Genomic DNA, 16,134 nt, shown 5'->3' on the forward strand with positions numbered 1-16,134 from the left:
CGCTTATGTTTCTTATTCGTGACATTTCTGGTGGAGGTGCGGGGTAACGCAATCTATGCTCACGTTGCATACGACCTGTCAACACGATAACTCCGAAGATGCCGCCCGTGAAAACGACGACCGGCAATGCGACGTCCCCGATATCGAACCGAGGATTACTCCAGCTGGGACATTAACGACAACCTCAACTATGGCCTCGAAAAACGACCCGAACTATGAACTCGACAATGCCCGTGGCTACTACCACGGCGATAACATGATGACGACTTCGACGACGACGACGACGATAAAACGGGCAGCAACTCCGAAGACAGCCTCGGCTACGACGTCAACAACCCACCCGACTATGGCCTCGACGAGAAACAGTGTCTTCGAACTTGACGACGAGACTGACGACGACGCTGACGATGACACAGGCGACGACTCGAACGACGATATCCACGACGATCATGGCTACAATTTCGATGAAACCCTGACGACAACTTCAACGGCGTCCCAAGGACAACCCGGGTGATGATTCAACGACAACCCCGACGGCAACATTGTTGGCGACCTTCATGACGAAAGCGATGACGATACCGACTAGGAATGTGATGTCGACCACGGAGACGATCAGGACGACGATGCTCGGTTCGTCACTCCACGAGCGGAGCAAGTCCGCCGGCTCGACCGCGTTTTGATTCAAGCCGCACAACTTGCTGACGATGCCCGGTGTCGCCACGACGCCCAGTTCCAGCCCGGCTACCAAGTGTGGGTCTGAACACCAATTCATTGTCGCAGCGAGGAACTGTTAAAGCGGTGCTTCGGCCTCAAGGTTATTCGCTACCTGAGGGACCTAAACTGCAAACCGTTCCTCGACGGAACATGAACATTGTCACGCCGTCCTCTGCGACCAGAAGGTGATTTACGTCGTCCGACTCGAGCTGCGCCATGCTCGATAGGACATAGAAAATCTGTTTTGAATGACTTGGTAGTTGCCCTTCTTTTTTTGCGTTGTCGATTTCATTGTGTGTCACATCGGGACGATAAGTTTTTTCAAGAGGGAAGTAATTCCAAAAGCTGAGTCAGCAGCGTGCTCGACTCACACGCCGCTGGCTGGGGTTTGAACCCCGCTAGCGCTCGTCCTTTTTGTCCTTCTTTGGTTTGGATGACGAAAATGGTCCAGATGACTCGAGAATCTTGTTTTTTGTTCGATCTCGGAAACTTCTAAATTAGATACCCACTCGCTTACAAAAGGAGCTTCGCATGGCTGCTTGAGGCAGTCGACCTTCCATCGTTGTCGAAGTATGTACGGTTTTTGTTAGTTCATGTTTCTGCAAATCTTTTTTCACATTTTTATCCTCGATAGACATGTATGCTTAAAACAAATTCCTGATTTTGAAGCTGACTTAAATAACCATGTGCTCCTGGCACATATATAGGGTGTTTGCATATAACCAAAAATCCGCCGTAAAAATCGACGCCTGCACGTAGCAATCCAAACTTTTCGTCAAAGGTGTATTTCACGGGCGGCGGAGATAAGCTCACCGGAGAAAGACTCACCGCAAAACCGGCAGATGCGGAGAAAAGCTCACCGATTTTTTCTTTAACTTAGCGGATTCTGCGTCAAACGTGGTAATTGAACACAATTCGCATTCGTCACTTCATTAAAAATATGTTCTCTTTTTTGTGATATCCTTGAAGTTCATTGGGCATATTTACTAAATTCTCAGAAATTAGTAATCATCTATTTTGTATATTAATGAAGCCGAAAGTGGGTATAAAATCAGAACATCGCTCACCGGTAAAAAAGACAACAATTTATTGACAACTGACAGTGCGCCGTCGGTAGCTCTGTCAAAGAGGTTTGTTCTTTGCGAGCTAATATGAATAGCGGTGTGTGAATCCTTCAGCTCCGAATATTGTGTAGTGCCTAATGTATAAGTAGGTGTTTGTTGTTGTAATCAGGGGCGGCTACGCTATTCTCTTTCTGTTAATTTGACTAACAAACCTTTAGTTTCGAGAACAGCTTCGTCCTGTCGTGTTTGTTGTCTTCACTCCGTCGTCGTCGTTTGAGCGGTTTTCATCATGTATAACGCTTACCAACTCACCCTATTCGCTACCTTGCAGAAGACTACTTCTTATATAGGTCACGACTAACAACGGTGCCAATGTGCAGCTCTGAAGGTCGTGGATGGTTCGCTGTAGAAAGGCGCTATCACACAAAGGCAACGTGTGGAAACACCAGCACTAACGGCTAGAACACGTTCATGTCCGTGGAAGAAAGAAGCCTCGATATCCTACTGACTGTTTTATCCTGTTTTCAAAGGTTAACAAAAGCTTCAAAGAGAATTTCAGGCACAGCGTTGTTGCGCATGCACTTTCGAATATTGGGCATTTACAGTTTTGATTTTTAGGTCTTAGGCAGACATTATTAAGTTTTTGAACTTTTTCCTGTTCTTCAAGTTTATAAAGTTTTCAGTTAGGCCACTTCTTGGCAACTTTGAGTTGCCAAGAAAGTAAGTCACAGAAAACACTCGCCTTAATTGGGGAGCAGTATACCCTAAAAGTTTAACAAATGTCATAAAAAATGCCAATTTCTTTTGTACAAAGCTGACGAATATGAATGACAATAAATTGATATATGTTACGCATAATCACGCAGCCTCCATATAAAAAGAAGAAAAAAAAATATCGGTGAGCTTTTCTACGCATCCGCCGGTTTTGCGGTGAGCTTTCCTCCGGTGAGCCTATCTCCGGTGAGCTTTTCTCCGGTGAGCTTTTCTCCGGGATTCGTATTTCACAGGTCGGGTTTATTCTGAGAAGGTCTACCTAAACTCTGTTGCAACCGGCAGCACCTTTGAAGCATGATCTTCAACGCGTGGGGGGAGCGTTGCCGTGCCCACGGTATCCCGTGGTAACGCTATGCTAAAACTGCATAGTAATGCAGCCTCATTTATTGCTCTGTAACAACATTCAAATAAACTGTATACTACTCGTGTGTACCGGTTATTCGCAGCGTCGCGCGACCTGCCTCTTCTAAGCACGCGTCACGAACTGCTGGCATAGACAAATACGCTTAAAAGTGCCTCAGGAATTTTTTGTTGTTGTTTTTGCTTTCATAATTTAGTTGAGGCAATGTGCAGTCTGGTCTTTTGGAATTGCTTAGAGCAAACAGTCGTGATACCCTTGTCATGGCATTTCAGCGCACTAAACGCGAACCGATTCCGGAGAGAATATTAGCAGATAGTTTTTTTCGCCCCGATAACGATGTCTGTCTCCCCCCCCTTACCCTGGCGGCCTCGGGCATGCATTTTATCGTTATCGAAAAACGGAAAAACGGAAAAAAGAAAAAAGAAGCTTCGTAAAAAACAACAACGAGACGGGAAGTAACGATGAAAGTAAAAAAAAAAAAAAAAAAAAAAAACGCAGGCAAGCTTACGAAATACGTCTATAACAAAAAAACCAACGACTGAGGATAGCTAGAAACGGAGAATGACATGTACCGTCTCAAGACACAACCACTGATTTTATTTCACATTGTCCACCCTCCCCGAAGATTACCAAAGAACCTCCTCGCAACAAGATAACAAGGAACACAAGAAACACCATTTCCGTGGTAGTGGATGTTGTTCCTTCTGTTCCTGTTATCAACACGATTGAATAAATGCGGCGATGTGAAATAAAACTAGTAGCTGTGTTTTAAGACAAAATGTGCGTGCCGGTTTTTCTTTTTAATTGATTTTTCTCTTCTTATTTTTATTTATTTCTTAATAATGTGTAAATAATTTTGCCGCCCGCGTCTCAACCGCTTGGGACTAGTCAAGCTGTGTTACCGCTTTTTTACCTCTTCACCTGCCAATTGTATGCTGGTGTGAAAATAAAGACATTTATAAATATTATTATTTACTATTATTATTATTGTGATTTTAATTTTGGAACCAAAACTAAACAACTAAGTTTTATTTAAAAAAATACAGATTACAAAACCCATCTACAAATGCAGGGACTTCAAAGCACTTATCAGAGAAAGGGTTTCTCGCAGTCGTGATGATATGAATTTGGGTCAGCTTGTCCTTTCTAATGGTTGAAAAGCGCAACAGGACAACGGACAAAAAGGAAACACAGACACAGCGCCATGTCTGTGTCTTCCTCCCCTGTCCGTTGTCCTGTTTAACCATTCTGAATCACCAACTCGCCCCACTCTCCCCCTTTGTCCTTTGTCTCCTCCAACTTGGCATCTATAAGGCATTGCGAACAATGGGGCAGATCTAGGGTCATTTCTCTTTCCTTACTTCCCTCCTGGGCAGTAGGGAAAGAAAAAAAAAAAAAAAAAAGCACCCGGTCACTTTTTTTTTTGTATCGTCACGGAAACGTGACATCCTGCAGGGGCGCGGAGACCCTTACAACAGACGAACGACTTGGCTGTTCAGGATTGCCGACTTCGCGTCCAACAAGGTCGTTCCTTGTTAACATGGCGGAACACGACGAGTCGAGTTGCTGCAGCAACAAATCCCTGCCTTGCTACAGCGTTGACGAGCAGGTTCTGCAGATACTATGGGGTAAGTATTATATCTCACTACGTTGCACTTTCGTTCAGCTTATTTTCAAAATAGACCCACAAAGCCTGATGGCGAACCAAATTCATGAAACCTTCGAAGATGCACTCAACATCGCATTCAAATGATTACCGCTTCAGGGCTTTGAAAAATATGTCTCTTTGCGTTAAGTCTACTGAAACGGAAGGTTCAGTGAGGTTTCTTTCTTTGTTATTTACGATCGCTATTTTATGACGACAGTTGAGGATTTGCTTGAGGCTTTTATCTATTGTCTCTTCCGCTCTAAATTTGCCTGTATGCTATGTAATTTCAGAGGAACAGGTGGACATGAATGAGCTACTCGAATTTTCCTTCGACCGGATCGAGAAACTGGCGAAAAAACACGGCAATACGATCAGCGAACTCCAGAAAGAGGATCTGTGGGAATACGTTCAAAGAATGCGGGTGAGTTTATATCTATTTTGTTTTATGCGGCTGCGGCCGCTTCATTCTTTGTGTATGTCCATGTCCCTCCCCCTTGCAATCCCTACAAAAAGAAAAAAAAGTATAAACTAGATTACGGGACAGGATATCACACTGGATTTCTTGCTGGAAACCTGAAGTGCATTTAGATTTTTAGTTCCATAATCCAGTCTACACTTTTTTTTTCGGTAGAAATAAACACAGAAAACAAAAGTTCATATCGTCCTCCGGCGGTGTTACAGGTTGAAAAGTCAGAATGGTTGTCTACGTCCGAGATTCCTACACCGCGCAAGAGGCCTGGTTTCTGGGACAGTTCAATCGGCCCCCCTCCGCCTTCACCGGTCTTCGGTTTCGCCCACGCCACGCCAGTAACGTCCTCGCCCAAGGTCCCCAAAACCAAGGTCCCCACTTCAGCGGTGCTAGCGCCGAGTCCTGAAACCGGGTTCTCAACACCGGAACACGACGTCCTCGGACATCGTCTTGGACGACTTCGAGGACCATCCGGAAGAGCGCCGACTCCCGTGCTGCTGACGTCCTCGCCCAAAGCCCCTGTGACGGCTGCTGCCTCGGCAGTCCTGGTCCTTTCTCCCGAAGCTGGGCCGTCAACTTCGCGATTCGGAGTCATCTCTGACGGTCAGCGGCAGGCGGCCTGCCGTCTCAAATCCGTGAGGTCGCTGGGAACCACACCCCGCGCTGGACGGAGTCCTACCGAGGTGGACGCAGCACGCACTCCCCAGCGGGGGATTGGGCAGCGCATGAAGTCCTTCTTCACGAGGACCGTCAAGTGGAAGGCGCCTCGAGACCATCTTCTTACCAGACTGGACGTCGCACCAAATTTGAGGGTACGTTTAGATTTTGCGTCTTTTGGTACTGTTCAGGGGAGGACAGTTCCACCGATATGTGAAATACATGAGAGACGTTTAGTGGACTGTATGCTGCGTATCGCGGGCCTAGCAGGTGCGTCCTCGACTCTTCTTTTCCTTTTTATGGCAACGCAAAGCTCTAATTTACGGTCTATTAAAACTATTTTTTTTGCCGAATCCGCGCTATCAATGACAAAAAACTATAATCATTTTGATAATAGCAGGAGTGAAATCTACAAGGCCCCTTCTAGCCTCTCCTTTTTTGTGTTCTCTTTTAACGGCGATTGTCAACATTACGAGTGAGCGGCATACTGACGCTCGTTTCCTTATTTTATTGTCACCCCGATTTAAAACGAGAAATTTTGAAAAGAGGAACAGACACTCGTGTAAGTGTAGTAGTGCTGGTAAGGTTGCCGTGTTACAACAGAATTGCAAAAATGACGAGGGCAGGATGACACATCTCTCCATGTGTCGTCCTGTCATCGTCGTTTATATGATTCTCCTCTAACACCGGAGGAAGAGACACATTAAAATTTTGGTTTGGGCTAGTTCGTGCAGACTGATTAAAAGGTTAAAAGCGCGAACAAAGCTAGGACAAAGACGACAGGACAGGCGGCATCTTCAACTGAATATATTGGAAGACGTCGTTACTTTTTGTAGTGTTTGTGCATTTCTCCTTGTTCTATTCGCGTCTTCTTTTTAATCTTTTAATACAAAAAACGCATGACCAGCTTCCGATTTGGGGCCACTGGACGTTCTCGCATATGGGCTAGCAGAGGAGAGAGGGTTTTCGGTATTTTGGCTGGTCCTGTTCTCGTGTTGGAGCCATTAAAAAATTGCGGTTGATCTCAACAAGCTGGCAAATCTATATAACTGATATAACACTAATTTCCAAGAGACCGCCTGCAATTGGTAGACTCGTCATATTTATGGTATCTCTTGCGGAATCCACTTTGCAGTATTTTCAGATCCACCCTAAAGGGCGTAATTTTTTAAGCGTCTATTAACGTGTTTCGTTCCTCTCTGCAGGTGCCAAGCCCCGTGTTCCGGTTCCACAGTTCAAGCAAGCTCGGTCTTATGCGCGAGCGAGTGCCGACCTTCATTCGCAAGTCGCTTCGACGGAGGTCCGGCAAGTACTCGATGAACGCCAGGCATCAAGAATGACTGGAAACGTCGCGCCTGACACGGTGTGTCTGCAGCCGTACCTAGGAACGGCTTTTCTGATGAGTGTAGTTAGCTTCAGCGCTAATAAAGTTCGACCCTCAACCTTCACGGAGTCCTTTCCTTAAGCACGACGAGTGTCTCGCGTCACTGCCATTAAGGTAAAGCAGTTCCTCCTGGTTTAGTGTGGTTATTATAGAACGCCAAGAAGGCAGATCAACGCAGCAGGGCGTACAGGCCTTTTATATGTGAGTTCTGATTCTCTTTGTTTGTGTGCCTTCTGAATTCACAAAAGGTGAGAGAGCAGAGGTCGCGCCGTTCACCCAGGCGTATATGGGCACAGCCTCACAACTTGCCGCGCGGTACAATGCGGGATCGCCGAGACGACTCGTGGGATTTTCCCGAAATGCCTCCTGCTAGTGAATATTCGTAAGGATGGATGGATGGATGAATACGGCTGAGCCCTTTGGATCGGGCGGTAGCTTACGCCACCTAGCGTAACTCCAGCAAAACGGACGACACCTTGCGGGAAAACATTCAACTAAACGGAACATGTTCCTTCAAGATTTCTCCACGTCCCTTGTAGCTTCCGTGATTTCATGTTGACAGCGGTTGGCGCCATTGGACAGTTGCACCCGGAGACTGTTTTTAGAGTCGTATTAGCAAATGCCATGTAAGCCAATACTGGCAACTCCCGCGAAGCGCGGGCAAAGAGTGATCGCAGCGCCCCTGGAGAACTCGGGGTCTACAACGCATAAGTTTTGCTTATCTCCGTGTGAGGTAACCAATTAAAAGAAATTGTCGCGGGTATTCGTTGTTTTGAATGTTAAAACATAGGTGCCACCTCATGAGTAAAGGACATTTTCTTCGCGTGGGAATGATAATAGCTTTCAGGGGGCAATTTCGGAGCTCTCACGAAGAAAACACTCTCTCCCAACTTATGTAGCTTCCGACTCAGCTCGTCGCATACCCGGTAACACCAGCCGTCCCTTCCAAAAACAGATTTCACTGATATATTGCACCAGGGAACAAACAGTTGAGCTGAAGGCGGACTGACACTCGGAACAAAGGCGCGCTGTGCAAAGGTTGCCTGTACACGTACGTCAACAAGTACTTGAATGTACTTTTGAACTGCTTCATCAAGCGAGCAAACCAACAACCCGCCAAAGTCACTGGAAAAAGAAATGCGAAAGCAAAAAAAGCTCACAGCCTCTCGCTTCCGCCAGCACATCGCAGCTGCATTGAAACGTAGTGAATAAGATCGGGGCAAACCATTTTGAGACCAATGCATGCCTGCTGAAACCCGAGCGTTGTGCGTTGAACGTATGACACGGCACGACCTGTTCTAGACCGCCATTTTTCTCGATAGTGGCGACCCCTAGAGGTGGCTAGGGTCGCCAATACACTAGTGAAAAACTGCGAACAGTGGGGGGGGGGGGGGGGGGGGGGGGTCTTTCTGTTGTCCCGCCACCGCTAGCTTTCTCACCTTTACAACACTTGGGTGTATCGTGAGCTTCCAGCGTGCACACACACAGTCAAAGGCACAGCGGAGGGCTCTGGCCTCGCATACGGGTTCCGAGCATCGAAGAGAAACGCCCTGCCCTGCTGCTCTTATACTGCCAAGAACTAGAGGTTCCCGCCCAGATATGAACGCGCTACTGCAAAAGAACAAAAAAAGCAACCACGAACGTTACTCGTAACTGAAACTCTAAATGAATGCGTTGCTACAGCTCAATCTAATGAGTTGCTTTTTCGTTACCGAGCTTTGAACACCTCAGTGGGCACCTTTTTTTTATCTTCTTGTAGGCGTTCTTTTTTTTCCGCTTTGAGAAAGTAACAGGCGTGAGTGAAGGCCAAATAGGCTTGCTGGTGTACACGCTCCTGTTCAGAAGTAATTAAATACAGTTACTGGTTACTTTGTGTTCGCAACTCCAGCCCACCGCTCGCCCCCTCGCGGATAACCGAAGAACACGAGGAGAGGGTACGGCGGCGGAGACCCTGGCGGGGAGTGTAGGAGCTGCTGTTGCCGCATGGTTTTGGTCGGCGTGTTCCTGCATCGTATAGATTTTTACGGAAAAGCCGAGTGCGTTCAAATAGGAATTGTTGCGTTCCGCTTTGTAACAGCCTTGCACGAAGGGACCGGGATGTCTAATTTAATTGGCGACTTTTCGTGGATCGCATACACTGTGGGTTTCGCGTCCTGCGGTCGCCAGCTAAATTGGTGCTCAACGTGACGGCAGAAGCTACCGCTAGTAGTGCAAGGCTCTTGCATAAGGTCTACAAAAAGTATATTCTTTCCCGAACGTAGAAGAGTGTAGCTCTCTTAACGGTGTGTCCGGTGATTGGCACCGGGAATCGGTACGCGTTTTGTGCGCTGACAGGCCGTGACAAGGAACGTGACCGTTTGCCCCAAGCACTTCCAATAGACAGACTGCGCAAGCTTGCCTCGAAGTAATTTATTTATTTATTTATTATACCCTCAGGGCCGAAGCATTACAGAGGGGGTGGGCAACGGAAGTACAAAAAACGCTGAAAATGGTTAGTCCGGCACAGATCATAAATAGTAACTTGTTAAAGCTTCTTTAAAGAGGACAAAATCGCCAATGGACGCAATGGGTGAGGGAAGGCCGTTCCAATCACGAGATGTTTTTGGGATGAAAGATTTGAAAAAAGAATTTGAAATGGAAGTGGGTATACCAACTTTGCAGCAGTGATCGAGGCGAGAGGATACGTAGATGGGAGCACTGATTAGTTGTTCTTTCAAGAGTGAATTGGCATAGTAAATTTTATGGAATAAACAGAGACGGGAGATAGTGCGACGAGTGGAAAGAGGGGGCAGTGAGAGACTAGCTTTCATGGATGTGACGCTTGATGTACGATGGTAGTTTGATAATATAAAACGTGCTGACCGGTTTTGGATGGCTTCAAGCGCTGATATGAGGCTTTCTGTACCGGGATCCCAGACCGAGCATGCATATCCAAGTTTTGGTCGCACCAGTGTTTTATAAAGTAGTAATTTTAATGATGATGGAGCTAGAGAAAAGTTACGTCTTAAATATCCAAGCATGCGGTTACTGTTATTAACGATATATTCGGTGTGAGTTTTCCATGATGGGTCAAGAGAGATATGAACACCTAGATATTTGTAAGTTGATACGTTTTCAAGGATGTTATTTGATAGGAAGTAGTTAGGACAGAGTGCTGCTTTGCGAGAAATCCTCATTGTCTTACACTTCATAGTGTTTAGTTTCATGTGCCAAGCATCACACCAGGAAGAAATTGCATTTAAATCAGATTGAATTATGTGTACGTCAGAGTCATTAGTAATTTCACGGTAAACAACGCAATCATCCGCAAATACGCTTATGTAGGAGGAAATGCTAGTAGGTAGGTCATTTATATATACTAAGAATAAGAGGGGGCCTAGGACAGAACCCTGTGGTACACCGGACTTAACGAGGGACGATGACGAGTTTTTGTTATTGACAGTTACAAATTGCGATCTGTTAGTGAGGAAACACTCTAACCAAGATAAGATATATGGATCAATACTGAGTAGGCTAAGCTTGTATAGTAGTAGTTTATGTGTTACCTTATCGAAAGCCTTTGCAAAGTCCAGAAAGATGCAGTCAGTCTGAGATCCACGGTCCAGAGCCGAGTGGAGGTTGTGGGTGAAAACTAAAAGCTGAGTATCGCACGAGAAAGATTTGCGGAATCCATGTTGAAAAGGGCTAAAGAAGGAGTTGCACTCCAGGAAACGCGAGAGCTGTGAAGAAATTATGTGCTCCATGATTTTGCAGGGTACGCTAGTAAGAGATATTGGCCTGTAATTGAAAGGGGAGAAACGGTCACCAGCTTTGTGAATGGGAACAACCTTCCCTACCTTCCAGTCCTCGGGTAAGACGCCATGATCAAGTGATTGTTGAAACAAAGATGACAAGATGATTGGGGAGTACATTTTGGTATTTTTCAGAAATTTCGCGTTTATCTCGTCGACACCTGATGCCGACGACAGCTTGAGGTTTTCAATAATTTTAACAATACCGGGTGGATCAAACACAATTGGTAACATGGGCAAAAAATCAGAAGATGGTAGTACGGGATGGTTGGCACCTAAGAAATCACTAAAGACACTGATGAAACTTTCGTTGAAAGTCATAGCGCAATCTTCACCAGAAATCACCTCTCCGCCTGAATTTTTAAGTTGTATTAAATGTTTGTCGGCAGGGTTGACTAAGTTCCAAAACTGTTTTGGATTGTTAGTGAGCATTGAGGGTAATTTTATGCTGAAAAAGTTATATTTAGTTTCATCGACGGCCAATTTGTATACTTCAGCTGCCGAATGGTACGCGGCCCAGCGATCGGGAGACATTGATGATTTAGCTGCTCGAAACAAGCGCTTTTTCTTATTAGACAGCCTTTTTAAAGTCGTATTATACCAAGGTGATTTCGAGTTTGATTTGACAACACGACAGGGAATGTAGTTGGTGATCAATGAAGTAATTTTATCTTTGAAAAGACACCAATTGCCTTCAACCGATCGTTCTGAAAAATTCTGCATATAAGAGCCCATGAATGTACATAGCTCGCGGTTTATGGATTCAAAGTCGGCTCTGGCGTAATCACGGATGTGTTTGACACAATCAGCAGGATTGTTCTTAGTACTTTTCAGGAAAAAATGCAAGGCTAAATGGTCGCTAAGACCTGGAAGATAAGAGATCGGCTCTACGAGGTCCTTAGACGTAGTTAAAATAAGATCAAGAACGTTGGATGCTGAGGACGTAATTCTCGTGGGCTCGGTTACTAATTGCGAAAGATTAAAATCTGCACAGAGATTTAGGAAATCGTTGCTTTCAGAAGAATAAGGCACGCAAATAGGAATATCTTGTGACCAGTTAATATTTGGGTAGTTAAAATCGCCAAAAATAAATAGCTGCGAGTTAGGAAACCTTGAAACAATCCCGCTAAGTGTGTCATGTAATAACTCCACAAAATTCTTAGCAAAGGTAGGTGGGCGGTAACATGCACAGACAACAATGTTTCTGTGACTTAGTTGGAAACGTACACACACAATTTCTAAGCTAGATGCTAAGTTAATATGGGATGACTCAATGTAATCAGCAACTGCAACCAGCACGCCTCCGCCCGTCCGCGAATCCCTATCATGCCGATAAACTTTGTACTGCTTATCACAAAAAAAAAGTTCATCGTTACGTATTTTGCTAGAGAGCCATGTCTCGGTCAACACAATGATGTCGGCAGAAGCAGAATCAAGAGCGGAGCACAATTCATCGCGTTTCTTTATTACGCTTCGGATATTTGTAAAGAAAACAGAAACATTTTCCACCGTCGAATCTTTGACTGGAAGAGTGCACGATTGTTATGACGTTGCTGATTGCACGTGTTGCGGTTGGAGTGACTCGGCACCTCTATCAGTAGCACTGGTAGCACTAGAAATTTCATAAACTTCGTCACTCGTACTGCAGTAGGCGTAACACTTCTTGTTTAGGAGAAGCCTGTTGTACCTTATCTTAAATATACTATTGGGACTCTGAGATTTTGCGAAGTCAAACAACTTCTTGCGCGCATAACGTGTGGCTGGTGCGAAGTCTTCATTGGCTGAGACGTTCCATGTTTTTAGTTTAGCTTTTGCTGAAAGGATGCTCTCTTTAGTTTTGGTTGACACAAGTTTTACCATTACTGGTCGACACTTGTTTCGAGAAAACGTACCAAGCCGGTACGTTATAAAGCGCATCTGTGTGAGCCGGCAGTTCGTGACGAGTGCTTAGAAGGGGCAGTTTTGGCGAGCCAGGTCGCGCGACGCTGCGAAAAACCGGTACACACGAGTAGCATACAATTTATCTGAATGTTTTTATATATCAATAAATAAAGAAAAAAAATTACGCTTTATTAATATTCAATAAGCAGATTTAGCATAGCGTTTCTCACTTTTTATAGCACTGGTGACCAGGCACAGTGCAAGCCCCACGATATCTTCGTCACCCTCAAGAATCTTTTTGCCATGCACAATGACGTGGCAACCTGTTTCGGGTTAATTTTTAAATATCACAATTAAAGCAGTGTGAAGAGCGAGGAACCAGGGGAAGCGCTGTGTCCGTGCTCAGATATTTATAAATTAACATGAAAGAAGTTTCCGCACCTTTCAGAAATGAAGATGCTCGGTTTCCTAAAGCACGTCAACGTCTCCGTCACCTGCGACATGCCGCAACCCTGATGGCTTCGAATGTGTGGGCAAAGAAATTAATTTAAACACACTAACCAGCATCAACGAGCAGTCGCACAAAGACTCCTGGAAAATCAATCTCAGTCTCTTTCACCATCTTGGAGCTACCATCCCGCCATCTATAGGGCGTTGGAGTTGTGAATAAAAGTAACGAAAATACGTTACCCGTTCCTTGTCTGGAAAATTAACTAAGTCTCGCTTCGTTACATAAACATAAAAGGAGTAGCAAGGTTCAGGTAACGTGTTATTTGTAAAGCGTTGCGTAAAGGGTAGTTTAAATGGCATTGCCCCGCCAATTTGTTGTTCAATGTCAGCTTCATAAGATATTTATATTTCTGCCCAATACGCAACTGAGGGTGTCAGGTGAAGCATTGGGAGGCTCAGATTGGTGCGCGCTAGATAGCTCATAACAGTAAAAGGGTGAACAAAATTCAGCGTTGTAGGCGTTACCGAAAAAAACAGTAACGAAATACGTCACTCGCTACTTGCAGATAAAAGTAACGCATTATAGACCTACGTTACCTCAAAATAAAAGGTACGCGCTACCCTTACCGTTAAAAAGTAACGCACGTTACTTTTCCGTTACTTTTTTTTTAAATTATGAATTAACACGTACGACCGTTTTAGTGTCGTGGGCATAAGTGCCATATTCAAGAAACATTATGTCCATGCACAAACTGAACAGGGCGCCTTCAGTAGCGCCTCCCTTGCCTCCGAACGGAGTGACTCGAGTCAGATCTCTTCGGATTTTCTCGCCGGAAATCGTCACCAGTCAGGAAATGACGTCATCTTGAGCTCCTTCTGCTTCAGCGAGTCCGCTGAAGCAGCGGACTCGCTGCTTCAGAGCTTGACTCGGAAGCCCCGGAGTTACGTGCACCGGAAGTAACTTTTGGCCGTCCAGTGAAAGGAGTCAGTGACTCCTTGACTCCGGGCCGATACTCAACGCGCCCATTGGATTTATAATTTTTACGGTTTCACCTAAATATTCACGAGAAAAAGACCCCCCAAAAATCTCCACAATTCACATGGCTGGGGCCTAGAAGCACAAAGAAATGCAAGTGTAACATTTGTTTTAAGTCTTGGGCAGAAAAAGTAATGAGTAACGTAACTCGAAATGAGTTACGTAAGTACGTTACCCGTTACTCTTTTAAAAAAGTAACGAGTACGTTACAAGCTACCCCCCCCCCAAAAAAAAAAAAAATAAAAGAACTCGTTACCGCCAACGCTGACAAAATTGCATCAACTCCGATACTGCAGGGAGACAAAAGGACACACACGCGCACACGCACCAAGTCTCTATCTGTGTGTTTCCTTTTAGCTTCCTGTAGCCTCTGCTTTTTACACACACAATCGACCGTGCCGTTCGTAACTGATAAAAAGCCGCATAACTAGCCGCGTCGCGGTGAGGCCAATCCTGGCCGTGACGTCATAAAGATGGATGGACGGATGGATGAATCCGGCTGAGCCCTTTGGATCGGGCGGTAGCTTACGCCACCTAGCCATTTTGTTTTACCGTTTAAGCTTAGAAATTTAAGCATTAGAGCTTAGAACCACAATGGGCGCCCTCTATTCGTTCTTTCTCGCGTGAGTTGAAACCTGGTGGCGCCAGTGCGCAAGTAGCCCCCAACCACTTACGGTTCTGAACTAGACGGTGGGTTCCGCAATATTTGCCAAATCAAAAAAGTACACGCTATTTACTCAGAATGGTCACTTATAGGACGTATTCACTGGACGCCGTATTTGAGGGCGATGTTTAGAGCGCATGCTCAGAACGAGTTCGCATTAATAGCCTTCTAAGACCGGCAACCTAGATGGTGCTAAGTGCACGCTCCAAAAGGACTGCGGAAGCTCGCCGTCAGCACGCGCTCAGCAGCAGCGCATAAGGATATGGCCGCCAGTGAATAGTCCCTATAGAACTGTCCGACTTAATTCACTCAGTGAGGTAAAAGAATGATTGAGTTAAACACTAGGAATTATACGTGAACCGGAAGAATGCCGGCGCTACCCAAGAGATGGCGCCACTGAGTTGCCACACAAAAGAGGGGCGGATACATCTCGGCGCTAATGGAGTCACGTGACAGCACTCTGGTAACGCTGCGTTAAAACTGTATTAAACTAGTTGGTTCATTTCATTATGATCTGGAAGATAGGTAATGTGTTTACGCATGTGTGCTTGGTTGGCTGCCTCGATTAAATCTGTGGAAACTTAGAACCACTCCGTGTTCTATGTAACTCTTCCTCGTCCGTGTTTCTTTTTTAGAGCGCGGCCTTTGGGCGTTTGTTTCCGACTTGAGCGGCGTCGGCGTCGGCGATACCGCGCGGTGAATTATGGCTATCTTAGGGAGTTTTAGTAGATCGTTTTCGTGCAGCCGCTCTGCAGAGCGGAGCGCGGAATCGCCACTTTGCTGCGCGCCGATGGCCTTGGCTGTAGAGTTCCGGGTAGCGGAGGGGCTTAGTGGAGCGGGAAACACGGTTTACTAAAACTCACTATTTTCCCGCTAAATTTAGCTGGAAAAAAATTTCCCCGCAAAATTTAGCGGAAAAAAATTACCCGCTAAATTTAGCGGAAAATGTTCCCTTAAATGGGAGGCGAGCAGGAGAGGAAAAGGGGCATAACCTCCTCCCTACCTTCCCCTCCTCCTCCTCAAGAGCTGCGCTCTAATTCGGCGTTACAGGGAGTTGTAAACGGCTTTAATTTTTTTCTTTGCTTTCAAGTTCACCGTGTTCGGGCGAGCACCGGTTAATGCGGTGGTACACTATTTACTGCCGAAGGCTCGGTAATCATGATAATGCAGTTTAACTATATATAGAGCGAGAAATCAAAATCGTTACACTGCCCCTTTAGCCATATGGCTGGAAACTTCAT

At 45.5% G+C, this 16,134-nt stretch overlaps 1 protein-coding gene across 1 annotated transcript in view; it reads left to right on the forward strand.

The window, feature by feature from the left end:
* The first annotated feature begins 4,453 nt into the window (after positions 1-4,453).
* The window catches only part of LOC121835661 (transient-receptor-potential-like protein), a 38,079-nt gene continuing 26,398 nt past the window's right edge, over positions 4,454-16,134 (forward strand). Inside the window, exons 1-2 of the mRNA XM_042290101.1 lie at positions 4,454-4,541; positions 4,852-4,982. Of these exons, the coding sequence (XP_042146035.1) occupies positions 4,454-4,541; positions 4,852-4,982 (219 nt within the window). The remainder of the gene's footprint in view (positions 4,542-4,851; positions 4,983-16,134) is intronic.

This window comes from Ixodes scapularis, unplaced genomic scaffold, assembly GCF_016920785.2.
Source record: "Ixodes scapularis isolate PalLabHiFi unplaced genomic scaffold, ASM1692078v2 PGA_scaffold1__304_contigs__length_218370807, whole genome shotgun sequence".
NCBI lineage: Eukaryota > Metazoa > Arthropoda > Arachnida > Ixodida > Ixodidae > Ixodes > Ixodes scapularis.